Source organism: Megalops cyprinoides, chromosome 7, assembly GCF_013368585.1.
Source record: "Megalops cyprinoides isolate fMegCyp1 chromosome 7, fMegCyp1.pri, whole genome shotgun sequence".
NCBI lineage: Eukaryota > Metazoa > Chordata > Actinopteri > Elopiformes > Megalopidae > Megalops > Megalops cyprinoides.
The window spans coordinates 15,622,732-15,650,448 of record NC_050589.1 but is presented as its reverse complement, the minus strand read 5'-3'; the positions used below and the strand labels follow the sequence as shown (position 1 = coordinate 15,650,448).

The 27,717-nt window shown below is 39.8% G+C and overlaps 1 protein-coding gene across 4 annotated transcripts; it reads right to left on the bottom strand.

Moving 5' to 3' along the window:
• Positions 1-907: 907 nt before the first annotated feature.
• Positions 908-24,050, bottom strand: LOC118780900 (protein cereblon-like). Of its 4 annotated transcripts, none has more exons than XM_036533653.1 (11): positions 23,956-24,050; positions 23,048-23,154; positions 22,593-22,795; positions 21,714-21,869; positions 13,428-13,572; positions 10,956-11,018; positions 10,561-10,645; positions 10,221-10,336; positions 9,291-9,355; positions 5,540-5,671; positions 908-1,810 (listed from the first exon to the last, which is right to left on the bottom strand). In XM_036533653.1, the coding sequence occupies exons 1-11, from the start codon at positions 24,029-24,031 to the stop codon at positions 1,627-1,629; spliced, it is 1,332 nt and encodes a 443-aa protein (XP_036389546.1). In that variant the 5' UTR covers positions 24,032-24,050; the 3' UTR covers positions 908-1,626. The 4 variants fall into 4 exon arrangements, with proteins under 4 accessions (XP_036389546.1, XP_036389547.1, XP_036389550.1 ...); XM_036533654.1 differs by having other exon boundaries at positions 23,962-24,050; XM_036533657.1 differs by lacking the exon at positions 23,956-24,050 and adding an exon at positions 23,845-23,875.
• Between the last annotated feature and the right edge of the window lie 3,667 nt (positions 24,051-27,717).

Genomic DNA, 27,717 nt, shown 5'->3' with positions numbered 1-27,717 from the left:
CTTCTGCATTTCATATTATTCTCCTCTGGATTAAAATAAAAAAAGTAAATAATAAACGAAAAGCACAACACTCCGCTTTCAAAACAATATGATATGAGCAGGAACATCTGTAAAATGAAATGGTCACATATGTTATCCTGAATTATGAGAAATCAGGAGGTTTCGCATTGTGATGCAGAACATACACCTGAAGTCATATTATTGCAGTCCCAAATGAGGGTCCACTGACACATATTTTACAGTTATGACACCCATAAAACAGACATGTTCACCAGCACTGTAATTAGGATCTGACTGAATGATATTGGTTTGGTTACTATATAAGGAATTACAATCAGTCAACTGTTCTTAGAAGGCAATGGCTGTACTGATGATGCCATTCATGGAAGAGACAGAAATTACATGTCTTGTCACATAAAGAGCTCATAGTTATATCTAATCTAGTTTTGCAATCAGAGCTCTATCTGTCATAAAAACTAAATAAATACAATGTTTAACTGTTCTAGTACAAGAACAAGCAGGAAAAAAAAAATAAAGTTGCCTAAAACAAAGCAGTTACAAAACTAATTCCCCCATTTGTAACCAAAGCTTCTATTATCGGCCTACTATTAGGACCTACTAGCAGGCAGGCAATATTTGGGATAAATTTTAAATGCATGTTAGAACATACAGGATTTAACCTATATCCGTTACTGAGACTTTAATGTAATTCTATGCATATTTTGTAAAATGTACAGTATGTTACAATTTAAGGTTTTTTTTCAACATTTCTTACAATGTATGCATAGGTTACATATATATATATAATAATTAATATACTATCTCATATATATGGTATATTTTGACAAATGTTAAAAATCCATACCATACATTTTATATAGCTTAGAACATTTATCTTAGGGTTCAGAGGTGTAATATCTTGCAACACAGAGAACATTTACTCTTAACAAAATAAATTTACCTAATTTTTATTCATGAGATGAGAATCTGAAATGGCTCACAAAGGCAAATCCAAATGGTAAGGACGAAACCTCACTAAGCCTTCACCCATTTTATTTAAGACACTCTGGGAACTTTTTCCTCAAAAAGCATACCTTCCCACACTGTGTGCAGCGTCACAGATGGCACCGAGACGCCAGCTCACTGACTATCACACGATAAAGAGGGGGCACAGAGGGAAACGAAAGGCTGTTTAACCCATCGAACCCCTCGTGAGACCCCACAGTGGACCTCTGACAAGCTGAACATTTCATTGCGTACATTGTACAAAGACTCAGCACATGGTTCAGGGGACTAACATGCAAGGGTAGGTTAGAGACCTGTATATGACAGTTCAACTCTCTTCCTCTCTCTGCTTCACAAAGCAAGGCAATGGTTACAGGCACCTGGCAGGACGCCTATTGCTTTCAGTGTTTTTGACTATGCAGGTCAGCGGTAGGAGCTGTAGGCTCCCCCCGTCATCCAAAAGTGCAATTCAAAAGCCAGTTTCGAAGAATGTACATTTATCACAATGCTAATACAGACAGACTGATTTTGTGAACTAATGCTCTTTTGTCTTCCGCCTTCCCCAACCCTCCTGTGGATGGGGGTGATTGTGATGTCCCGAAGCGCTCGCCTTGTTCTGGGTCACAGGCACAGCAGGCGGGACCCCTCGGCGCCCTCCTCGCCCTCAGATTTGGGGATGCGGGGCAGCAGGGCCGAGCGCGTCAGACCCCAAAAGCGCTGGGGGGACAGGTCCTTCTTCGTGGCGGTGAACTTCCAGCCCATGTGAGAGCTGCAGGTGCGGCACTGGGCGATCGTCCAGGCATACCTGCCCAGGAGAGGAAGAGACAAGCCTGTCCTTAACACTGAGCGCACCACCAGAGTCCAGACTTACAAGGTCTCTTTTGCTTAGGCTGTGTCATGCTTCCAACACCGTGCAGGTCTAGCAGGTCATGCAGGTCTATGAGTATGACTTCTGTATGATTTCATTGCATGGGATGTAATCTCTTGCCAGTAAATCCTTGGAGAGCAATATTCAGACTGCATTTCATCCAGAGAGAGTAAAGCAGCTTCAGATCTACAGATTGAAATAACCTGTGAGGCTACCTGAGTCATCTGGGCTCAGAGACATTGTCTTGTGAGTAATATTTCAAGTATGTGTGTTAGAATATATTTATGAAGACATTAGCATGGTTATTTCTAAAACTCCTGATCTGCTCCAAGGACATGATTGATTTTGTTTACATTTGAACATCTTATCAAAAAATTGCTGTGGGAATTTGCGATGGTGCAAACTCTGAGTTTTGCTAATATGGCACCTTAGAAAAACTTTCAGAAGTGATTACTTTTAAAGAATTCACCTTTCTGTAAATGTCAAAAACATCCTTTGACATTTTTCCTAAACCATCCCATCCTTCTCAAGGTGGCATGCATCCAAACAGTTTGAAATGCCACTCACTAAAATGAAGACCAGAACTAGACCAAACGAACAAGCCATCTTTGCTCTCAAATTAACATGGCTATACACAAGGCAGAGCGCATATAATCAAGTAAAGCCTCTGTTTCATGGTGTTACGGCCAGACAACGATGCTTTGATTTGTCTTGCATTGTTTCACCTCATTGGTCTGAGCCTGAATAAGCAATTGTGGCCATGCACATGGGAAAGCAGTAAGCCAGCAACTGCTAAAGAGCAACATTAATACCGTTTTCACGTGATTCGTTTTAACAAAAAATGTTGAAAAAAAAAAGCAAAATGCTTAACTACACCTTAAGGACTGTATTTTCCCAGTAACTTAACATGACAGTGTTTTAGACTTAATCAGATTCTGATAAACGATACTGAGGTAATGGTAACTCTTTGCCAATAACATGTGTTCACACATGTTATGGCCAAGCAGCCTCAGCCTTTAAGTCTAGATCTGAGCCATTCCATTCTCTTAGTAAAGATGGAGAACTGTACAAGTAAGCACAGACTGAAACACTGATTTGAAACACTTCATTAGACCAAAATGAAATCATAATTCATGACCATGACAGAACTCATCTTGTTAAGTACTACACTTGAAACATGATCAGAGATAGTTCTGAGCAACATCTGTCCTAAAATCCAAAATAGAGTAAAATGTTTTTTTTTCCTGAATCATGAATTTTGGCACATAATTAGTGACTTCAAAGATAAAAGACAGAACTGAGCATCAACATGTTGGAAATGGTTGTTCAACCATTTGAGTATGAAAAACAGCTTTCAATTGGGCTGTTACATAAGTCTGAAAAGCCCCTGAAGGAGCAGCTTGGAGAGCTCTTATCAAAAGAAGTTTCATTCAATGGTCTCAAGATATTTATAACTTTGTCAGAACTTCTGCCTGGTCATGTGTTTTGACATGAATGAACTGCTGTATCTCTGTCCTGCATATGCCCGCACAAGGATTTTGTTCAGAGCGAGGTGAGAAAGGTTTCTTGAAGCAATTCCTTTGGACAAATGTGAAGCCAATACGTCTCAAAATAATGCAGATATTGAGAAACAAACTTTGCTTTTTATACATCTGTTCAATATAGCAGGCCAAATTTTTACCAACATAAAATGCAATAAATAACACTTTAGTGACATGTTTAGTGACTAAAACATCCTCATTTTGCAGCTTTTGTTGAGCACCCACTGCTCTTGATTGGCACAATTCTTCTGAGAAATGGCAGTGGTGCATACTTGTTGGCAGAAGGTCCAGGAACCCTTTTTGGCTCAGTGGAGTTAAAGCCACTTAGCTGTTGCTATAGATGCCAAAAGCAAGGCCTGTGAGTGACTTGCAAGGAGGCCGGACAACACGCATGCATGTAGTTTTATTCCGAGGGAAAGCAGCCCACAGCTGTTGTGATTCCAAGACAAATCTGTTGCCTCTCATTTTTAATGCACACCTGTTCTAGCAAAGAGACTTCATTTGGCTAATGAACTACTTCGGACCATTTGAATCCCCAGAGGATGTTTTTCCCCCCAAATGTATCATCTGCCTTTTGTGGCACAGATTAACATTATCTGGATTCGTGTGAGTCCAGTTTATTCAGGAAACAAAAGCAAGGTATCATGTTCACTCAGATCAGAAAAGATCAAGACAGTGGAGTCTTGGTTCTCTACAACTAGATTCTTTATGGGGGAGAAATCAAGCGGTATTTCTTTTAATAGGGGTTTTCTGTATAGGAAAAAATCTCATTTTAATTTTATTTTGAAAAAAAAAAAAAACTACTTTTCATATTATGATGATATTATTGCTTAATTTTGTTTATATTATGCTTAGTATTTCAGTTAGCATACATTTAATTGGGCCACATCTGAACAGAACAGGACTTTCTCCTTGTTTGGGAGTCCTGCATCTTCTGGGTGGGCTTTCATAAACATTGCTTTTAAAGTTTTTCATGTCATTGCTGCCTGTGCTAAAGCGCTACAGACAGCAAAGACACAGCTCTTTCCCTTTGAACACTGCGCTCTCTTTCATTTCAGGATGCACTTCACTACATAACACTGCTACGCGCAACTTACCACTCATTGGTCAGCCCATGAATGATGAATCTGTGGTGTCCCACAGGCACGAATCACTTTTAAGAGCTACGAGCACAAAATCAATACAGAGCCTACAGAAGATGTATTTGTAATTAGGTAGGCCCACATCTAAAAGTGCAGTGGTTTCTGAAATCAGACAAAATTTGAGAGGCTGTTCTACAAATTATTTTAAAATACATTTTCCAACGATTTGGGGAAAAAAGCATGTATGAGTAGCCTAGAGGTCATACCTAAAACTGTCTTCTTGTTTCAAATGTGTGCTCTAATTTACTAGTGTTCCCTTCTTTTCCTAGAAATACTGTCAGCATGAATCAATACAATACATTTTCAACCTAAACTGAGGCAGTGTGTTCTTGTTTTATTGGTCACTGTTTCACCACAACATGAATTTTGGAATCCGTCTTTCAAGCAGGACAAAAACAGCCTGCTGCTTTTGACTGAAAGTAATCTTGATGTGTACTGAAAAAATGCATTTGATCATGATTAAATATCAGATTGTATCGCTGTATAAAAACCCACACCATAATCGTGACTGTACTTTTAAGATTTGGGGAAAAAAATCTACTTCGAGAATTGAACCAAGATATAACTGGGCACTGAAATCCCATCTCCGAAGTATTGAAAAAGCAGTCTCAGAAAACTGGTGTGTTGTAAGTACAGTTTAGTTGAAATTTGACAGGAGATACATCTTTTCTTATATTACGTCTTTCTTATGATTTTGCTGTCATGTTTTAATTTTATAATTTTATATTTTGTTATTTCTTGGTTTGTAATCACTTTGCAAGTGCCAAAATATTCTCTCTCTGGAATTCCATTGAAAAACCAATGTTACACTGTAAGAGTGCTATGCCACATTCAATTTGATTGAGAAATTGAATGTCGAAAGTTGCAGGATGGGAAACGTCTAAGGAATTCTGGTCATTTTGAGCTTCTAGAATGAAATGTATATAAGCTTGAGTTTATGGTACTTTACATTGTGATGTGGGTATATAAACAGGAAGGGTTACCCAGGAAACCAGCTATGCAGTGTGGATGGTCTTCCTATCAGGTTGAGATTGCTGGCCTTGTACACGGTCAGGGTTTCGTGGACAAATCCATGTGGGTTTACATAAGCAGCCATAGGTCCGTATAATGACAAGCTGAAAGGAAAAAAAGGAGAGACTTTGACTTTTAAGCATATTTTATGTAAAACAAAGAGAGGGAGAGTGTGAGCAGACACTGGCCAACATGGGCTGACACAGACACTCAGAGAAAACAGGCCACCTGCAAGTGCTTGAGACATAGCTACATTTTCCAATCATGTGGAGAAAATATACTGAAAATAGACAAAATAACTTTCCAAAAATTAAAATCTTAAATATGCCTACTGATTGGAAACCTCGCTGATAACTTCCAAACCTCCTAGGAAAGTAGAGACCACGCTCTATACTTGTGGCACAATATCTCACAAGTCTGAGGGACAGGGTGTGACGGAGGCGACCTTAAATCATTCTTAATTAAATATCACACACACTGCTTTCTCACAGTTCCTGATCTCCCATCACTGGACAGAGGTGATGGCTGTGTCGGCCTACTGAGTGGTGAGGGAAATGACTCCCTCTTATACTTGACTGACTTTCCAACCCTACACACTGGCCAGACCACTGCACTCAGCTTCTTTTGGACACTTGGCTGTTCCCCCTTCTTGTATCCCCATGTGCCTACTGACTGTCTTGGCCCCTATGTAGTGGAACAAGCTCCTTGTTTCAGTCAGAACAGCTCAAACACTTGCCATCTTTCACCACAGACTGAAGACCCATCTCTTCAGGCCACACCCTCTACCCAAGCTTGATCTTTTGTCCCTCCAATGTGGAATTATATATGCAGGAGTGGAAACTTAACAGTTTTATGTAATCTGGTATGTGATGGTTTACTTGCATATGTGTGGTATGTGTCAGAGTTAGTATTACATCCGGAAGAGCATAGTCCTTAAGTTGTAAATATTGCTTTGCACTTACATGTCAGTCTAGGCATGCCCTTTGAGATCTCAGCACTATTTGGCCCTGAACATTCCTCTCCTTGTGCATGTGTGGTTACTGATTAGTGGTTACTCCTGTTTGTGTAACTTTTTGTACCATTTTTTTTATACACACTGTGTAAGCTGCTCTGGATAAGAGTGTATCCTAAATAGCAACAATGTAATCCAATGTAATGCATATATGTATCATTTGTATCATTGTCGAGCACAGTACATAGTATCAATATGTAAAGATAAATTTGTAGATAACCTATATAATCTTGGTCATTGCAAAAGCAAATAAAACAGAATTTAACTGAGGGAGACACAGACTGACATAGGGGGTTAAATGGGGACAGAGAGAAAGGATGTTAGAATAATTCCAAGAGCAGTGGTTACAAGGAAAGGTACATCATTATTAGAATACACTGACATGCCATTACATTACAGCACATCACAGAAGTAGGTACGTGACCCTTGGAGTACAACAGGTCCTTTCATCTTTTATTCCACCTAACGAGAGACCCTTAAGGCTCTCAGCCAGCTGGCTGCCCTCCGAGCAGCCACTGAACACAGGAGTGCACTGTGGGACTGAAAGCGTGTTTTTCACCATGATGAATACATTCTAGTGCAAATGGACTGTGAAATGTAAATAACACTAGCCACGATTCTGCCATAGTTTTTGGAAAGAATGACGTATGCCACTCAGACAATCCTGAGTCTTCAGATGTTTGTGACATCCAAAAAATGTACTTGTTAATCTAAGTCCATTATGCACAATGCATTATGACACACGTTTTATCCACGTTTCTTTTAAAAAATATTTTGCATGTTAAAGCTCTATAGATTTCTGTTCAGGATGCTGATGAGTGCTTTGTGCTTGGCAGGGCGCCCACAGCCTTGATTGGTTTTACATGAGGTGCTAGTACGTAGTGTTAACACAAGGTACGGCAGTAGCCTTTGTGCCTACAACTGCCCTCTCTGTGTGTCTGGCCACAGGTCAGACAGCAGTGTCAACAACTTTTCTGGAGGTCTGGTGATTCATAGAGGCCAATTATCAACTCAGAGCAGTGATTGAGTCTCCAGCTGCACAGAGGGCTGGTACATGGAGGAGGGTGTGGGGGTGGACAGTGTATCTACAGCCAATCTATCTAATCTATAGCCAACATTGAGGTTAGTTTGTATCAAGCCACTTCCTTAAGACAAATTATCTAATTATTATAATTATTATATTTTTAGAGCCTTTCAAGACAGTTTACATCCACCTGCATAGTCCTTACAGGTCCTTCCCCCAAATCTGTGCAAGAACAAAATGTCTCTGAACAGCAGGACTGCTGGTCAAAATTATTTTATGACTCATTCCTTTAATTTTTGAATAGCAGGCAAGGACATATATGCCACAACTACCAATAATCCATTCTTCAATCTCTGGTGAATTAAGCTGTAGAGGGTTTCACACAGGTTTTTACATTTACATTTATTCATTTGGCAGACACTTTTATCCAAAGCGACTTACATAGGTTACAGTTCTTTACAATGTTATCCATTTATACAGCTGGATATTTACTGAGGCAACTGTGGGTTAAGTACCTTGCCCAAAGGTACAGCAGCAGTGTCCCAGCGGGGATCGAACCGGCAACCTTTCGGTTACGAGTCCTGCTCCTTAACCACTATGCTACACTGCCGCCTTTTTCACTCAGGTCCACAGGCTGTCCTTTCTTACCTGCCCAATTGTTTGTCTAAATCCATCTGGTGATTGCACAAGGTGAGTGTGTATTTTTTTTTTTTTTTGATCTACCAAATTTTCAAACCTGTTTCACTCCTCTCCAGCACTGCAGGGGACTGATAGCCTACACTTAATGCAAAAGGGTTGCATGCATGTGCAGAAATACAAATAACTAGAAATAAGAAGGTTGTAACCTTGGCAACCTACACAATCTAAATGGCACAAACACTGGAGAGAGAGGAAAATATGAGGAATTGCAGGTGGAAGAAAGCACAGGGAATATTTTGTTTTTTTACTCTTGAATGTACATGCTGACCCAGTTTTTTGGAGGAAAGAGGTGTTATCAGGGCAGTGGCACAGGTCTGCAATGATATTACAGAGAAGAACCAAAGGCAAAATATCCAAGTGTAGCAACATTTCAGCATTTACGCCAGCACCTCTGAACTTCATGAGCTGGTCACACAATTCAGATTAATTTGCTACAATGTAGTGTTTTATTGCTTTAATTTTACCTTGAGAAAAGCTTTCACTTTTTTTTTTTTTTTGCTATTTGACTCTCTTGCTCAAATGTTCTGCCATATTCATAAGCCAGCCAGTTCTGTATGTGCACTCATACAAATATGTATGTATTCTTTCTGAAAAAAATTGTTTTGTGCTGAAAATCACTGTGGATAAGAGCATCTGCTAAATGAATATAACGCAATGTAATGTAAAAATATAACATACACTGAAACATAAACCTTATTGCAACAGGATGCTTCTTCATGAGGTAGAGCTGGCAGTCTGTGATGTCTAGTGATTGGGAATAATAGCTCAATTTGTTGTACTTTGCAACCTGTATCTAAGTCGCATTCAATATTTAGCATAGTACTCTGTACTTTCATCCACCACATTATACAGTGTAACAGACTGCTATTCTGTTTTGGACTGCCACTCATAGGCACCTTTGTGAGAGACAGACTGGCAGAAGAGTTCTTTCAGAGCTGACTCAAAGACACTCAATGAAAGTGGCTACTTGCCACAGGGTCACACTCACCTGAAGATCTCCTTCTTGGTTGTTATCTCTGTGTCCTGACATTGCTTACAGCACAGCAAGGTGCACTGTGAACAGCAGAAAGGTGAAAACAGTGAACCTGCACAAGGTCTTTGTAAGAACACCGAAATCCCTCTCAAAGAACGAGGCCTTATATCATGTCGGTCTTCCAGGATGTCCAGGGACTGATTCTATGGTCATGTACTGTATAATTTAATAGCAATGCGAGACACCTAAAAACATGTAACTTGCTTTCTTGTGTTTTTGAAGCAAAGCTGTGCATTACATCCCATCAGAGACACAGAGGTAAGATGAGAGACATAATATGGTAACATTTAAACGTGGATCAAATGGATGTGACGAACATTCAGTTGATACTGACATATCAATCCTTCATTCAGCCCGAGGTAATGGCACAAAATGAATGTTGTGTCATTACACAGCTAAGTAACATATTCTGTGTGTGAGACCTGGCAGACTGAGCAGTCTATAACCTATGGCTATGATGAGCCAGTTGCCTGAATCCCAAAGGGGCAAGACAGATTATGTTACCATCCACACACCTGCTTCTAAGATCTTTGTTGCCATGCATATGGAAGCACTACATAGTGATATACTACTGCATATTGCATGTTTATATACACCCAGATGCAGGGTGAGGGATACATAAATGTTGCAGTCCACCCCCCCCCCCCCCCCCCAATCAAAACATGCAGTTTAACTGTCAGAACGTGTCAGAAGAATGTGAAGGAGAGACTGGCTTATTCGACCCCTTACCTCTTATGGCCAGTTTACATTTGGGCTGAAGCTCTGGGAATGGGTGTGGGAATGAGGAAAGCGTGGCCTCACCGAACTGATCATCTTAACTGACAGCACCCATTCCTCAACAACAGGGGGGAGGGGGGCGTGGGCTTGGGTGGCGCTCGCCCTCACCCGGTCCATGATGTCCAGCTCGCAGCGCAGCCTCTGGACGGCGCTGCCAATCTTCAGGAGCTGGAAGCGCAGGGTGTCGTCAATGGGCAGGCAGGCAGCCACTCTGTATGAGAAATCTGGATAAAAGAGCAGGGGCCACAGAGAGGTGTAGTGTACAGTTATAACAAGATAGGGCACATAGGGAGGTGTAGTGTACAGTTATAATGAGATAGGGCACATAGGGAGGTGTAGTGTACATTAATATCTTAGGGAGGGAATATAGGGAGGTGTAGTGTACATTAATAACTGAGAGAGAGGACATGGGGGGGGGGGGGGGGTCACGGATGGGGGTGGGGTGTACCTATCGCATTTGTGGGGAGGGAATCATCTTTAAGGTTCTCATCCCATTCGTGTAGCTGTCTCTTCACTCTACTCATGAGAATTTCCTGAAAGTGAATGCAGAACAGAAGAGGAAGGAGAAAAAAGAGAAATGATTAGAGCAGTCTATAATAGAAATGACACATTAAACCATTCATTGCCTCACACCCTAGACCCTCTGTATTTTTTAGTCCACAGAGAAGTTCTGATCAGCTAGAGTCCCAGGAGAGCCACTGGTTTGCTGATTTGCCAAATCAAGCAATAAATCCTGTGACTCAAGTTTTATGTTTAATCTAAAGTCTAATCGTCAGTATAATCCCTACATATATTTAGAAAAAAAATATTATATGCAATTGTCCTACAGTATACAGTGCATACCGAGTCATACAGCGAGTACACCCAGGCAGGCCATGATGTCACAGTGGCACAATGGAACCTCCTCTGAAAAACAAAGACAACTGTACAAGATACTGTACATTTCAGACAGTTGCAATCAACATGAGAATAAATAGAGAAAACAACTTTGTTTGTCCCAGTTAAGGTATCAATACATGAGAAAGCGAACACTCACATTATCAACATTTGAATCTGAAACTTTCTGGTTCAGTTACACAACCATCGCCGCACTGTCATCTCATAAATATATAAAATAAACAAGGTGACAACTGCATGTCTTAAATGTTGCTGAAAACCGTTGAAAGGGGGGGCATCGATTACCCTATTGAAGTGTCAGAACTGATTTAAAATGAAAAATCCTGAGATCACAGCCTCAGGAAAAACCTCAACTCAAACAGAAGTCTGAAGCTGTTACCGACTAGATAGCAGTAGTCGTCCTGAACAGATAGTCTTGGCATGACATCTTGATGAAGATCCTTTCAATACGTTCTTTAACATATAATATAAAATCGTTTAACTGCCTTTCACAACAAATATCATAACAGTCTAAGAATAAAATAAGCACAAACTAGATGTTCTCAATGGATCATATCAATCTCTAGTCCTCAATCCAATTGAACATGGTTGTTTGCCCACAAGAAAGCAGCTCATAAATGAAAATGAATGTATTGTGAATAATATGTCTTTACACTGAACAATTCTATTAAGACTGCAGTACAACATATAAAAATGTACATATTGTATATATATTTTTCCCAATTAGTCAGGAGTATGAATAAATATGGCTGTAGGTATGATGCTGAGTCTGTGTGTGTGTGTTTGTGTGTGTGTGTGTATGTATGTGTGTGTCAGGGATTTATGTCTGTGTAAGCGTTGTTGATGTACAATTCTATTTTCATGGTGTGTAATGGAGTTGACCTCATGTACTTGCAGTGACTGATCAGAGAGCATATCCACATGAATTTAATATTTAATTGCTCTCAAAACATATTTCCTCTAAAGCAACTCTCTGGTGGATAAATCAGGGCTGCAAGGGAGATGGCCCTCTGTCCAGCAACTCCGTCTCCTGATCAGTGTCAAAACAGGATGAGTGCTACCCGACATGACAACGGTGAGCTGCCTCCCAAACAAACAATTAACTCTCATTCTGACAGCCCAGCTACAGGAAGTTGCACGTGTCGTAATTAGCTTCAATTGACAACGGTGATTAAATGAAAATTTAAAAGAAAAAAGGATCAAAAGAAATAGAATCTCTAAAATCCATTGAAGCCACAACTTGTAAAAATTCAGCTAAGAGACCACAGCCAAGAGACCACAGCTCTGACTACAAATATTCATGGGATTACATTCTGAAAACAAAGACGTGGAAACTTCTTGCATGATTATAAGTGGTGGGGGAAAGCTTCAGAGAGAGTGTGATTGATTCTACAGTGAATGTTTGTGTGTCTGCAGGGAGGTTACCCACAGATTTTCCTGTCATACAGTGATGAAGTATTTGCCGAAGCAACAGGCTTTTTCTCAGTTGCTCAGTGGTGACTCCCCTCTCATGCCACACACTAAAGCATCACCATGCCATGCACATACAAGCTACTATGCTGCACTCAAACCTCCGTGACTCTCTCTCTCTCACACACACACACACACACCCATAGAAGTGCATGTAATATGCATGGCCTGTGACTGAACAACGTGCTTCTCAAAGCAGCTGGTGATGCATGTGCCTCTGTGCCCCAGCAGAGTGTTGCAAAGGCAGACAAGTACTTCAGCAGTGTATCAATCAGTGACAATGACACACCAGGAAAAAATTACACCCTTCCTGGATATGGCTCCTGTGTTATAGTCAGATAATACTGAATTCACTATGAGCATTCAAACTCTGCAGCTGTACAGTGACAAACCCTGTTCCTGTATGAGGAACCTCTAACACTGACTTGCGGGTTCAGGTAATAAGTTCTTCTCTTTTTCTTGGGCTGTTGATATAGCTGAATGTCACTATTTCCTTTTTATAATCATATTATCAATTCAGCTACCTCAAGTATCAAGATTTTTCAATAAAATGAGGGAACTAATGTTTGTTGTAAAATGTGTTGACATCTACGTCAATGCAATTCTTTTATTTTACTTTTTGGGTCTGTGACGTGCATTGCATCATATCAATAGCTCTGTACTGCACTATACATTATGTCATGGAATACACACTAATGAACAGCCCTCCTCATTACATTAATGGCGCAAAAGAGGAAAGGCCTGTTGCAGTACTCCTAACAGAGTGGTACATATCAGAAATGTTAGTGAAAAAACAGGGGTTGGTAAATCTAGGAACACAACTGTTGATCAATGATTCAAGCAAGTAATCAAAGATTTCATGTGCAATAGCACCCCTGGAGCCCCATCCCCCATCTTGTACATCTTGATGGAGAGTTTTTGGACTTTTGGCTATGACCAAGGCCTCACCTTTGTGTAGGCCTGCCGGCAGTGCTCAGCCGGGGGGCTGGAGGACGGGTGCGGGTGGAGCCGGGACAGAGGGGTAAGCTGCACCGCAGAAAGGGGGTCAGGGAGAATCCTCTCCGGCAGGATCTGCACTTTCGCCTGTCGGATCCTGAAACACGGAGGAGGCAGTCCATGTTCACAAATACATCTGTTCCCACTGGGACTGCGACTCACTGCCAGACATCGTTTTAATTAAACCCAGGATTATAACACTAACACAGGCTAAAGACTTACTCATAATAAGCTATTTGATATTAATGTATCCAGACGGTGGTTAATATTGCCACCTCCTAAAAATGTTAATATATTATCAAGGAAACTGTGATTGTGGCTAATTATTTGCATATGTATACACTGAAACTGGGCCAAGCATTAATCCAACTGCCAATTTTACACAACATTAAGTCAGGCATATAAAAAAATATTTCTGTGAAAAAAGTGCTGCTGCATAAATCTGGCAAACTTTTCCCAAAAAAGGCCATTGTGAAATTAAAAAATAAAAAATTCTGTTGGCACTTCGACACAGTATCCATAAAACCCCAGTAATAGCACCTACTACGCCTCTTTGCACACTGAGTTCAATGAATGAACTGCTCCAATAATTTCTGTATGTAAAAATGGCAGTTAAAAAAAGAATACACTAATGGTATGACAGCGTGTCCTAGAATGGAGGGAGAGGATTTTTAATTCTCCTATGCTGTAACCAGTCTGTTAACAGTGCATTTAAAAGGGTTTTTTTGTATCCGTTCATGATAGCAATTGCTGAAGACTATGCACTGTGACTTGAAATAAACTGGAGAGAAAAATGAAATAAGTAATCATCAGACCGGGCAGAACATATGCACATCTTCAGGGTGTGCCTGGAATGCAAAGCTGCAAATCAGTCTTTAACCTGAAATCACCATGCTACAGTCATATCCCAGAAAATGCTTACATAATGGCGAAAATGGAAGAGGTAAGTTAGAGGTACGAACATTTTGTCCTGAGTTAATGAGAGCACAGACAACCCCCCCTCCCCCACCACATCCCACCATTGTATACTATGTATGCCTTCAGCACTGACTGCACTGAAACCCTGTTACATATTGGAACATTGTCTGCCGTGTTCCACCTCAATAGGGACAGGCTATATCCACTTAATCATTCAGATTTCTCATGCCTTAGGCAAACCATCCCTGAAGAAAACTAGAAAACACAGCATTGTTATCTCATTCCGCCCTGTGTACAGTCATTTCAGATACATCAATTGATTTATTGGCAAACCGATTAATGTGAACATGGGGTGGGCAACATGAGGATTGTGAACATGTGAGGAATTAAGGTCTTTGAATACAGGTGTGTAACTTAGAGAGGAAGAGACATTTTGCAGGTAGGGATGTAAGCTCTCTCATTTCAGATGATATAAGAAGGGAGGTGTGGAAATGGCTATTTTTCCCAAGTTTGTTTTTTATCATGTAGTCCTTTTACACTGAAACACTCCTCCAAACAAAAATGAAACATAATATAATATACTGAGAAATATGTTGTTCAGCCCAAGACTATATTGCAAATATATTTCAAATACATTTGTGTAAAGCAGAAATATGATGCAATATACCAAAGCAGCAATAATGTTTTCAAGATATAGATTCAGATAAAAATATATATTTTCTAAAATGTACTCTCAATACGTTATTGTTTTGTATAGGTTTATGAAGACTGCAACATACATTTATGATCTGCATGTGCGCCTAACAGCTACTATGGAGTATTCCCTTCCCAACCTCATGAATACTCACAGATAGTTTGACTTTTTTCACCACATGATATTATGGCCTCGGTCAGCCTATTTTAGCTGACAAAAGATACTGTTTCCGCTTTGGATTTTGGAAATTTGGATCCCCATGTATAAATGCGCATTGCGCATGCAAGTACATCACACAAACTGAAATGGAAACAAAAATGAGAATCTAGGTCACAAAGTTTCACTCCTTTACAATAACGCAATGATGAAAAAACACGACACAGGCCGATGTAATCATGCGCTCAACACAAACCTTTTTCTGACTTTTGTTTTTCTCAAGCCATTTTCAATTCCATTTACTTATTAGTCTGTAAGGAGAACATCTGTTGTATTGCTTAGCGATGACCTACTGAGGAAGAAAACCACAAATCAAAGGAATCTGCTCTGTCAGGCAGCCACCACTTCCAGACAGACTCCACTCTGGGCCATTACTTGCTAATCAGGGCTGATGTCATTCAAATACCTGGCATTTCCTGTATTTGATTTCCAAAGTGGGTTTACACTATAACACATACAAGGACAAAGCATAACTGAAAGCATTAGTACTGCCAGACAGATCAACAATGGACTAAAAGCTGCCATTCTACATAGTGCTATACTGATTGGCCATGAACTCAGTCCAGCATGATGGCTCAGTGTGTCCACAATACTGCTGATTCTGATTAGGAGGTAATATTAAAGTTTTAAAAATTTTATGGAGGCTGTAAATATGTTTTTCACATATTAAACATTAGCATTACCTTATTCCATAGAACCTGAGCAACCATACATGTGCACTACATGTGCACACATCTTGTGATATAAACAAATTTGATGGTGGCCTAGAAATGTTGTGCTGACCCCAGACCTGGCATATACAATTTCCTTGTGACTGAAGAGGTACACTGTAGTGTTGAAGCAATATTTGGTTTTCTCTGTAATTAATGTGCAATTTTCATATTTTACAATGCAAGGGGGCTACACACCAAAGGTGAAGAGCACCATACTTACATTTTTTCAGTCACTTTGTAATAATAAATTTCAGGGAGTACATCATATACTCTAATTTTGAGAGGCTTGTATGAAGTGATATAGGTTCCCCTCCCTTCTGTTTTTAAACCATTTTGAATTTTTTACAAACACTTAAATGACACCTCATGAACCTGAAGTCTGATTGGTATGGACTTTGTAAAATGTAGGATCTTTGGGTTATGCTCTTAGCCTTTTTTTGTTTGTTTCAGAATGCCAAAATGAAAACACAAGTAAATATGTGACAAAGAGTAGTAGAAATGGATACATTACAATTAAACATTCTCCATTCTAGGGTTATTAGGGCTGTTTGTCTTTAGAGGACAGAGACTGTGCATAGAAGAAAAGAAATCAATGAATAAAACAGTATAACAATAACATGTTGAACATGTCTTCTCCAGAAATTCAGTCCTCATTTATTCAATAAATTTAATGCGCTGGCACCTAGGGGTCCATATAACTTATTTTTCAAGCCACTTAATGAAAAACTAGATGGAAAGTTTGAGGACAAACTTAAGGTTGACTTGAAAAAGCCCAGTACAGTAGTAACAACCACTTACAAGCTTTGCTCAAGAGATGGTCTCTATCCGTGGCCACAGCAGTGGGCCCATTGCGACGTCACCTGCACGTGTTAGAATGTTTAGATTTGGAACTCTCTCTCCATGTTATTCCATGGGGAAAATTGTAAAATCTGTAAAAAAAATCTCAAAAACCTTTTAGTTACTGACACAAAAACAAGTAATGGCACAAGCTAAGCAATCATATGCTAGATGAAGGTATTTGTCAAGTGTAGCTAAATAGTAGTAGGAGCTGTTATACAGAAAATTGGATGAAATAAGAATAGGGAGAACAAGAAAATGGAAAAAAGAAGAAAGTAGAAAGGAAAGTTTGAAGAAAAACTGGCATGAAAAACCATGGTAAAAAGAAGGAGTTACAAGATTTGCTAAAGAGATGGTCTGTATCTGTGTAACAGGCCCATTGTGACATCACTGCACGTGTTGGAATGTTTTTTTATTATTATTATTATTATTAGAGTACCTGCAAATCTGTAAGGGGAAGCTATATACAGAAAATCAGATTGAATAAAAAGAATATCACTGACATCATTCTGGCAACAAGCCTAAAAGGATGTAATTGTAAGCCTTGAACATGTGGTTTTAAAATCAACCTGAAATTACTTTAAACTTTTCACGATACCATCTGCCACTACAGAGTTTACAGAATAACTCCTAATTCATCTGCAAATGCCCATGCAAAACAAACAAAATATGCAAAACAATGATCTTTCACACCTGTTGATTCATCAGTGACTACAGATACAGTATATATCAGAAGTGGAAAACCCCAGCTTAAGGAAGTAAAAGTCTAGCCAAAGTTCTAGCCATTCACTAAACAAGGTGATTTCACTAATTAGCTCCACTACCTGGCTGAAGAGTTGTGCTAATTAAATTCAGCTGGCTTGAACATGGGTGGAACAAATACGTGGCAGGACTTCTACTTTCTGAAGCCGGGGTTTTCCACCTCTGGTATATATACAGTATATGTTTGATTTTAATGTCATGCAAGCCAGCAGTTCATGGCAGGTAAACCTTTTGAAGTTGAGTAGGTACTGGCCTTGCTATTTATTACATGCTTGTTTGCAAATGCCAACAATTTTGTCTGGTCCATTTTTTCAAGAGGAACACTTGTCAAAGCATGAATGACTTCCCCTGTTTCCCCTTCATTTTTGTCAAAGCTCTGATTCACCCTTGCCTGCTTCAGTCTCAGACTCTGGTGTTTGAGTTTCTGAGATTTGAAATGTCGCACTATTATTATATTTTGTGTGTGGTTTAACGGCTGATTGCAGAGATGTGCAAAAAAAAAAAATTTAATTCACTGGTATCCAAAGGAGGAGGTGGACAGTGTTGCACTCACTCACTCAAACCTGTCTTGTTTGAGTCCATTATTCATTTCCTCTCCCCTTAAAGGGAACTGTGTTAATTTTTTTTTGTTGTTGGTTCGCAAAATGCATTTCTAATTGTTACAATTATACCACGGATAATTGTCTATTCATTCACATGCCTCTGCTGAGGATTGGAGCGCTCACAGGGACACCTGGAAGATAATGATTCACAGGGTGGAGAAAAACTCCAGGTGCTAGTGATAACAAAACTGAGGATGTGTTCACATATGTGCAGTTGCATTGAAGGGAACCTCAATTGCTCTCTTGGCTTTCAATTGAGCATATACACTTCAATGCATAAGGTGGTTTACAATTCAGCCACAACCATGCTAACCCCCTCTTATAATCTTTGCATAGTACTGCAGGCCCATGCTCATAGGCTAACTTGAGCGAGAATGTGAGCTTTGCATTTTCTTGTGTTGTGAGTGAAGCAGGAAATTATACTGGTTCTGTTTCTATTTCTGTTTCTAAAACTTCACCACATAATTCATTGTACTAAACTGCATGATACGTTATCTCAAGCATTAAATAAAGGATAATTAGATGGTTATTCACTGTAGTAATGGACTGTTCCCTGAAGCTCTCCCCAGCCATTCCATGCCAAGGGTGGGGGATATCACAACTGAACAAAACTCGACAGACTCTTCCCATTTTTTATGTTTATTGAGGTTTGGACTCCCCTCAGTTTTAGGCAGATTACTCAGAATCTGTAATAGCCATCTGCGCATGTCATATATCTACTTTGACTAATGGAAAATGCCATTGAGGAACTCCTTGACATAAGGAATCTGATATGTTCTTTTATATCAGGTACATGTATGTTTGCTTTTGAAAAAAATGTGTTGGCTTGAATGCCACTCCAAAAGCAAACCTGTCAGCTCAGTTATCTCTACAGTAACTGATAGTATAGATTATATAGAATATAGTATAGAATTGTACAGATAGTATAAATTGTAGAGAATATGGTACAGAATTGTATAGATAGTATAGGTTGTAAAGTATATACTGGATTGAGATCATGTCAGAGGGACATTCATTTGCTTTGTAACATGAAGCACCAGAGTTACCACTGAGGCACTGTTGAGCTTAAGACTCTGCAACCCTGGATTTGAATCCGTTTTTTGTCCATATTCTGACCTGCTTATATGAGACTATGTACCCAGAAATTTACTGGATTCCCAGATTTGATGGTTTGTGCAAAATGATCAGCTCAGCTGTGCTCTGTCTCTCCCTTAAACTACAGTTTGCTGACAAAAAAGTGAAATACCTGAAGACATCTGAGATAATGTTACTGACAGAGTTCAGTTAATAATTATAATGCTCATCATTCTTTTTCTTTCCTTGCTGACAAAGGACTATTTAGACTTGCCAGATAACTTACTTTGCTAGATTCACAGCTTGCTATCATGATATATTAAAATTTCACACTCTTAGTGTTTATAGAACGTTATGGTAGCAGTTGCCTTTAGAATACAGTTCCGCAGTGGCATACAAAAAATGCAGTATCCTAAGTGTCCTTCAATAATTCACACACATTCATCTTTTGTATTCACTGTCTCAGTTAATATATGATGCTAATCTGAATCCATTTCCCTGCAGTCCTCCAACCTCTACTTCGAGAAGCATTGCTTTACTCGACTGAACAGAATTGTGAGAATTCGTGAACTTGAAGTAGATGATAATATATAACACAGGAGGACACCATTGTCTGATGTCCTTCATGGCAGTTGTGAGTTTAGGGGTAACCAACAACAGACTAATATGGGTTGGAAAGTGAGGAGCGGACTAAATGCAAATAACAAATCCAGGGATCCCCTTTCTCACTGAAACAGAGCTGGGAATTTACCTATTTATACGAAAGACAAACACAGGTATCCCAGGACAAACCCAGGTTTCCTGTGTAAATGGTGTCTAAATTTGCTTATCAAAATCACAATGACTTATCGCAGTTAGGATGACATAAGGATGAAAATGACATGTATTAAAATCTATAGAACCTAAATTAACGTACACACCCTGTTAACAGGTCTGTGCAGTTTTTCTCTCTGACAATTCACATCTGAAATCAGTGAAAAATGAAAATTTCTGTTGGATTTAGGGGTAGGGGTCTGTATTGGGAAATATGTAAATAGAGAAAAAAAAAACTGTGCAAACCTGTTCACAGTATATATGTTTGTTAATTTAGGTGCAACAGATCTCAATTCAGTCATCATACATTTGTCATAACATCCTGTCAAATCAAACCAACATTTGTCAAATCAATCCTGTGATTTTGATAAGCAAACTCAGTATCACAAAAATAAAAAATCCATTTGAGGACTTATTCAACAAGGACTTATATCTTAGTCACCTCATGACTAAGTCACACAGTATATTTGCATGGAAGTTTGCCTTTTGAAGTAGCATAAAGAAGTCCAGTTAATTTCTCTGGGGAAAGTGCAAGTGTGTCGGATGTTTCATTGGCAGAGCTAAAATTTCAACCAAATCACAGCCATTCCTCTGAGGCCCCTTTGCCAGAAGTTAAAGACACTTTTCAGAATCTGTTTTATCTTTGTGAAACATCACAGACTAAACTCAAAGAGATGAAGCAAAACGTACTTGCTTAAAGACGTTAGAAAATAACTTCTTCAGATATTAAAAATGTTTGTTTTATATTTAGTGAAAAGACCATTAATGTTTGTTTTTTATAGAAAGTTCTTGAAGCATTAAGCACAAAACATTAAGCATTAAGAAAACATGAATGTAATTCATTTTTGCTTCCTCTGAAAGAGAACATTGCTGAGGAGAGTAAGTACCATGGCAAGAATTTCAATATACTTACTGTTTGAAAATGAAAGAGTACAAAAACATATCCTCAGATACACCTCTCATATCCTCTTGGATGAGGAGGAAAGAAGTAGGGGAGACAGAAGCAGGGCTGGCAGCTTTGGGGCTGTCATTGACCAATTGAGGAAAAATGACTTCTTTCAAAATAATGATCACTGTGTTAGTTTTGGGAGACTGTTCTATAATCCACAGGTAGGTGTAATATGTGCACATGGAAATTATAATTAACAAAGGAAATTATCTGGAGTTATTATTGTATGTATTTAATAACAATGGTTATGGGCACCTGGTTTCTGCTTTATTAAGCTTGCTTCATACAGTTCTGTGTAGAAAAGGGAAAACAAGATGGAGAAATCGTGCCACCCAATGGTATGTTGGGGTATTACTCAAGAATATGTTGTTACAACCATAATAGCTCACCAAAAAAATTCCAAAAAAACGAGACATGCTGTCGGAGAGACAGTCACGATTTGGTGACGCTGTATCAAATGCTGTGTGGTCTCACGCTCCAGTTCTGCAGTCTCCCAGCTAACATGCAGAATTCTTGTAGCTGTGATGCAGAGTTCCCCACGGTGCAGTGTGTGACTTATTTGTTACGTGTAATCAAACAGTATAATAAACTTAGGCATGGTCTTAAGGAGGACGGGATTCTGGGAAGGCCTATTGGACTGAACAAAGCAGGCCCACTCACCCGTCTGCTTGAGTTCTGATCTCATGAACCTTGAACCTCTGCCGGCCCATGGCCTTCACCTTGACGGTCTCAATGCCGTACTCCTGCTCCTCGCGGTATGCATAGATCTCTGCTGTTGTCCCAAACTCCGCCTGCTGCTCCCCTGCATCGGACGCACTGCAGAGAGACAATTGCACCATATTTTTCTAAATGCTGAGGCTGGGTTGAGGCTGGAGCAGCTCCTCCTGAGAACTTCAAAAGATCAGATTTGAAACCACTGTTTTCAATGTACTGTAATACAGTATGATCTATCTGTTTTGCTCGAATCTTATACTTCATATGGTATGTCAGTATGTCATTGGGTATGAAAAATTACAGACAGGAAGAAGTAGCAGTAACAGGATACAACAGTATAAATATAAATATGTGATGTTAAAGTGGGGGGGGGGGGGGGGGGGTTCCTCACTGTTCCCCTGTCCTGGAGTGGCAGAAAAGCTTCTCAGCACTGGGAAGATGGAGACTGAGAATGCTGTACTACATTCACTGTGTCTGGCACACATTTATTGGAAGACACAGTGAAATGGTCTTAACGTGGAGAGGTGCATCCATTCTTGCACAAGAGACCTGCGATTACCTATATGAAACTAAGAGACAGTGTGCAGTACTGTAGCATGACTAAGCATGTTGTTGTCAAAGGCTTATGAACAGTCCTTAGGAGCCCCTAAACTTGCTTTCCTGTTGGCGGACAGAAAGATGAAGATTTGGTACACGCTGTAAAGACCAAGGCAGTGCTCTACATTGTAACATTATAAAACGCAGCGCATCGCAGGGTGTAAAGCGGTGTCTTTCATCTGCTCTCACAAAGGTGAGACGAAAGCGCGGATGCGTGTGGCGCCGTACCAGTGAGCGAGCACGGCAAACGTGCGGTCCTTCTGGATGAGGCTACGCATCATGCTGACTTCCTGCGGCCTGAAGAGCTGCAGCGGCAGAGTCTGCCCGGGAATCAGCATAACCGCCGTGTGCGGCAGGACCGGGATTGTCTGGCAGCTGTCGTCATCGTGCACCGTGCGCCCATGGAACTCTTCCATGTCCGCGCCCAAGTACTGTGGAGGGAAAGGGCATCACAGGGTCTCCGACACTTGACCTTGAATCTCTGTTACGTCTACAAAAGTCAGACGTGAGAATAAGAAGTCCTACATAGTCCCAACCATTGTCCTAACAGATCCACAGATGAAACAGCACAGGTCCAGACATTTGACGCATGCACAATGTTTGTTGACTGCCTTTGAACAAATATTTTCACATCACATGTCTTACACTGTACAAGCCAAAACCGGTGTTTTAATATCACCTACAGCATGTGAGGTTGGAAGACTGGGGTCAAAGTTAATGTTTGGCTTTTCTGCATCCTCCCCGTCTCGATCTTCAGTTTCCATCTCATCCTCACCTTCCTCTTCATTTTCTAAAACCACAACAGCTCAGTTAACAAAGTGACCAAATGGAAATTTGGGTTAGTCAGTAGTTCAAATCAAACGCACAGTGAACATATTGGCTACAAATGGATACACGTATTTTTATTATAATGAAACACATATGTCTCCCTGTTATGCTTGATTCTTCCTGTTACGTTATAAAATTTATTTCCTGTCAATCCAGTTAGGTAACTTCAGGCCCACAGTGCACATATACCCAATATTTTACTGTAGTATCATCGGGAAGCTTGTTAGGCTGTGCTATATGGCTGTGTAGTTAGGCTTTAACATTTTACCTACTGTATACATATAAATAGTAGCAAATCTTTTCAAATCAAACGAGAAATATAGAGTTACACGTCTTAACAATACCCTATCAGCTAGTTAGCTAAACCCCATTTTGGTAATTATGGTTAGTAAAGCACCTATCTTACAACACTCACTGACAAATATCTGAGGTACATCCTTGTCGAAAAGCAAAATTTATTCCTTCTCTGTTATAGCTATTTCAGTTAGCTACAAAGGGTAATGTAGTTAGCTAGATATAGCTTGCAAACCAGACAATAGCTGACACAATGCTACTAATCAATCTGCACTTACACAGATAGCTAGCGGAGTTAGCTAACAATTTTAGGACACGGTCTGTATCGTTACACTGTAACCTTAGTTTAATTACGTACATAGCTACTTGACAAGCTAGTTACGTGCTCGTCTGGCAGCTACACTGGAAAATTATTTGATTTTACAACGCATACAGCTAGTTAACACGCTAGCGAAGGTAAACCTCATACTTATACCGGGAAGTAGCTGTAACTGGTTTCCCATATTGTTGATATCGTCGTTGCCTCCGCCCCCCTCGTCTGCCATATCCCTCTGTTTACACTCATCAACGTGCTCCCAGCACCAACAAGCGGGGTCAACCTGGCAAGACAGGGCGCTGAGCCACAGCGAGGTAAATTCTTTCAGCGAAAGGGAGAGAGCCTACTAGTGGCTGCTGAGCGTTGGGCATCCGTGTCGGTCAATCAACAGCTGCATTTCAGCATACCGTTGTGGGAGTAATTTAAAAGTAATTTCTTTGCTTCGCCAGCAGTTTTCCATAGATGTTATTTGACTTTCATTTGAATAGTAAAGGTAGCAGACGTGAGCACTATCGTTACTTCAAATGCCTATTTTATCTGACCATCCCTTAACATTTCATCGAAAGCTACACGTTACTTTTCATACTTTTCATGATCAGCTTGCTAGTAAAGATTGAACGGGTGGAAGGAAAAAGAAGTGCTGCATTATTAAGGTCAGTGGCTAGCTAAGTGTAAGCACTTACAAATCTTCTTAAAATTCCATTTCCTGTTCAAAGCAGAAGCAAGGGAAAACTACTTTGAATATCTCCTGCTTGTATGGGAGCTAATGATTACATTCTCCCACTCTAGAAAGGGCAGGTCGTATTCGACGAATTTAGGTAGGTAACGTTAACCATCTCTCTCATCCATCTGTTGTTTCAAAGACGGGCCGTGTTTGGAGGGAGAACTTTGTTGTAAGTACTGTAACTCTGCTGTGCTAAACTAGATATTTCCACTTCATGCATTTTATTTTCACCAATAGATATGCTACTGTCATATAGTTAGCCTAGATAACGTAGTTTAAACGTTTCAGTGTCTGCTGTACAGCAGCTGAATAGCCTCCCAGATGCAACATGTCTTCACATCCGTGTCAGTGGTTTATGATCAAGTAACCTTATGTTGTGGCGATGTCAGTGCCTATTTAAAGCCATTCTATAAGGATTCACGCTTTTGCACAAATGCTAACAAGTGCAGTGCAGTTTTAGCAATATCAGTCATGCACTACATCTATTGAACTTGATCGAAGAATGTTTTGCGTGTGGCTAGGCGTGAGCGAGCGGTGTGTTAGTTTTCTTTTCCTGTTCAACCAGGCAATGAAAGGTCTGTCCTCCAAACACCTGGCCTCAGCTGTGTGTGCGTCGTTTTTACTGTGTACAATAACTGAGGCAAAGCGAGATTATTATGACGTGCTGGAGGTACCCAAGTCAGCCAGTGAACGTGAAATCAAAAAGTCTTTTCACAAGCTGGCAATGAAGTACCACCCTGATAAAAACAATAGTCCTGAGGCCGAAATGATTTTCAGAGAGATTGCAGAAGGTAAGATGCCCTCCCTCCACTGCTGACTTAAACAGAGTCGAGTTACAGCTTCAAAAGAATGATGTCTTATTCTGTTTTAAATGGATGATATTCCATAAAAAAATAATTTTCCAGTAATGTGTGTGTTATGTTTTATATATAGTTGCTGTAGTATTCCCCTCCCACTGTGATCTGGGGTTAGGTTGCTTAAACTGTAGACTGAAAAGATGGACTAATCCCACTGAAATGCTGAAGCTCTCTTCCTTGCCACTAGCATATGAGATCTTGTCCAATGCTGAGAAGAGGCGACGCTATGATGAACTCGGGCACAAGGCCTTTGAGACGGAGTACGAGGAAGACGGTACCTTCGGTGCGGACCTTTTCCACTTTAGCTTTGAGGAATTCTTCCGAGGCCTTCAGTTCGATGATGACATGTTTTTTGAATCCCCTGAGGACACTTGGAGCTTTCAGATGGGCGACGATGATGAGGGAGATGTCCATGTGGGAGGGAGCTTTTTTGACAGTGACTTCTTTGATATTTTTGGTGATCATTTTAATGAGATGAGCTCAGACCATGCAGAGGATGGATCTAAGGACCTAGAGTCAGACTTTTGCTGGATACAGACACAGTCAGATGGCAGCATCATGAGAGTTTGTGAAGGGGATTAACCTGCTTTGCTTTTCTCTGTTCTCCATGGTCTTGTTTTTAAAACATAATAAAGTTGTATTACTCTGTGAAAATGAGTTATTTATTTACCTTTTTGCCTCCTCAAAACATGTAAATTCCATTTTTTTATATTTTATATATGGAGGTTAAGACATTTGTTTACATCCCCTGAAATTATTGTGTGGTGCTTGCCATTGGTTGGTTGTCAGGATCCTCAAGAACAAAGGGTGCCAGGTCAGGTGTATTTTCAGGTCGAGTGAAACCGTGGAACCATATTTCCCGTACATGTGCAATGGTCGGATAAAGACAACTATGGAAAATAAATGATCTTCTTGCAGGATTTTCCCCACCACTTTTTATGCCTCTTAAGCATACTTTGGCCTTGGGTTGTTCTTTCAGTGTGCTGAGGCTGGAATTTTTTAAAATTCATTTTCAGTTTGATAGACACATGTGCTTATAAGCAAATGCAAAAACTGATGTAATTTCAGTGTATTCTCACCAACCTTAGTTTAGCAATACAATAAATTGATTTCAAGTAATACAGAGGATTTTTTTGAGTGCTGGAAGCTGCTGTGGATGAGAGTGTCTGCTAAATGAATGTAATGTAATGTAAAGTAATGTAATTTATGTAGAAGACCGACCTGGCACTCTGTATTCAGTTGCATGCTGTGTGTCAACCAATGGCAGGTACAACAAAAGAATTTCAGGGGGCTAAACTAGAAAATGTGTGAAAAATGAAGAAAGAAAAAAAATGGGAGTTTACTTGTTTTGAATTAATTGAGACAAAAAATGACCAAATTTTTATGACTGCTTTTTAAAACAGAAATCATAAATATAATTTGAAAACTTATTTATAAGCTTGAAGACATCAGAAAAATCATCAGGAATGAGGGTATGGAGGGGTTGGGCAATATGGATCAACTTTGAGCATCTCTGTCTCCTCAGGGGTGTGCCATTCAGTTCCAGAAATCCCAGTCCAACCATTTCTCCCAGGGGAAAATATTAATGGATATTTTCATTACCATGAACATGAGTGAGGTTAGCAAGTGATTGTTTCAGCATGGAATGACCCTATACTCTAAGACACTAACTCCTGGCAAACAGAAGAATTTGTCTACATTCAGTTTCACTTACATACTGGTGTATAACTGAGTTGTGGTAGAAAGAGGAACTCAATGAGCAGTCCAAAATCCCTCTGCTTAGGCATGCTCTAAGGTATACTTTTAGTTACAGAATAACACATTGTTACTACACTCCATGTCTATTAAATTTCATTACGCCAGCACTTTGAATACTCTGTCATAGGAGTGATCTGCACTTTGACCACTGGCACTCCTGCACAAGTCTAAATGGCACTTCTGAAGCATGAGTGTTGTGCATACAGCACATAGAGGATAAATGAAAAGTATGTATTAGTTTCAGTACTTGATCAAATTGAGGAATCCAACTTTGCATCCAGTGGCAGGAGATTTTAAAGGTTTGGCTGATTTATTAAAATGATGGTAAGTCACATTTAGTCCATTCATTTGTTGATACAAATTGCTTCCTCCTTATGAGCATCATATGACCAGCTGTTCCAACTAAGGCATGCCCTATTTTTTTAAAAATGATTTAATGGATGGAAGTTTAGCATGTTCCAGAGAATCAAAATAACATAAGAATGTGAAGAATGTGATGTATTGATCTTGTATAAAGTTTTTGAGTTTTTGAGGCAAAGCACATTGGACCTTTTGCTGCCAAATTGCTGAAGCTAC

Coding starts and splice junctions, on each gene's coding strand:
- LOC118780900 (XM_036533653.1), bottom strand. CDS start 24,031: ATGGCAGACGAGGGGGGCGGAGGCAACGACGATATCAACAATATGGGA. Junction 13,573..21,713: donor ATCAGAACTCAAGCAGACGG/GTGAGTGGGCCT, acceptor TCCGTGTTTCAG/GATCCGACAGGCGAAAGTGC. Junction 1,811..5,539: donor CTGCATAGCTGGTTTCCTGG/GTAACCCTTCCT, acceptor TCTCCTGGGCAG/GTATGCCTGGACGATCGCCC.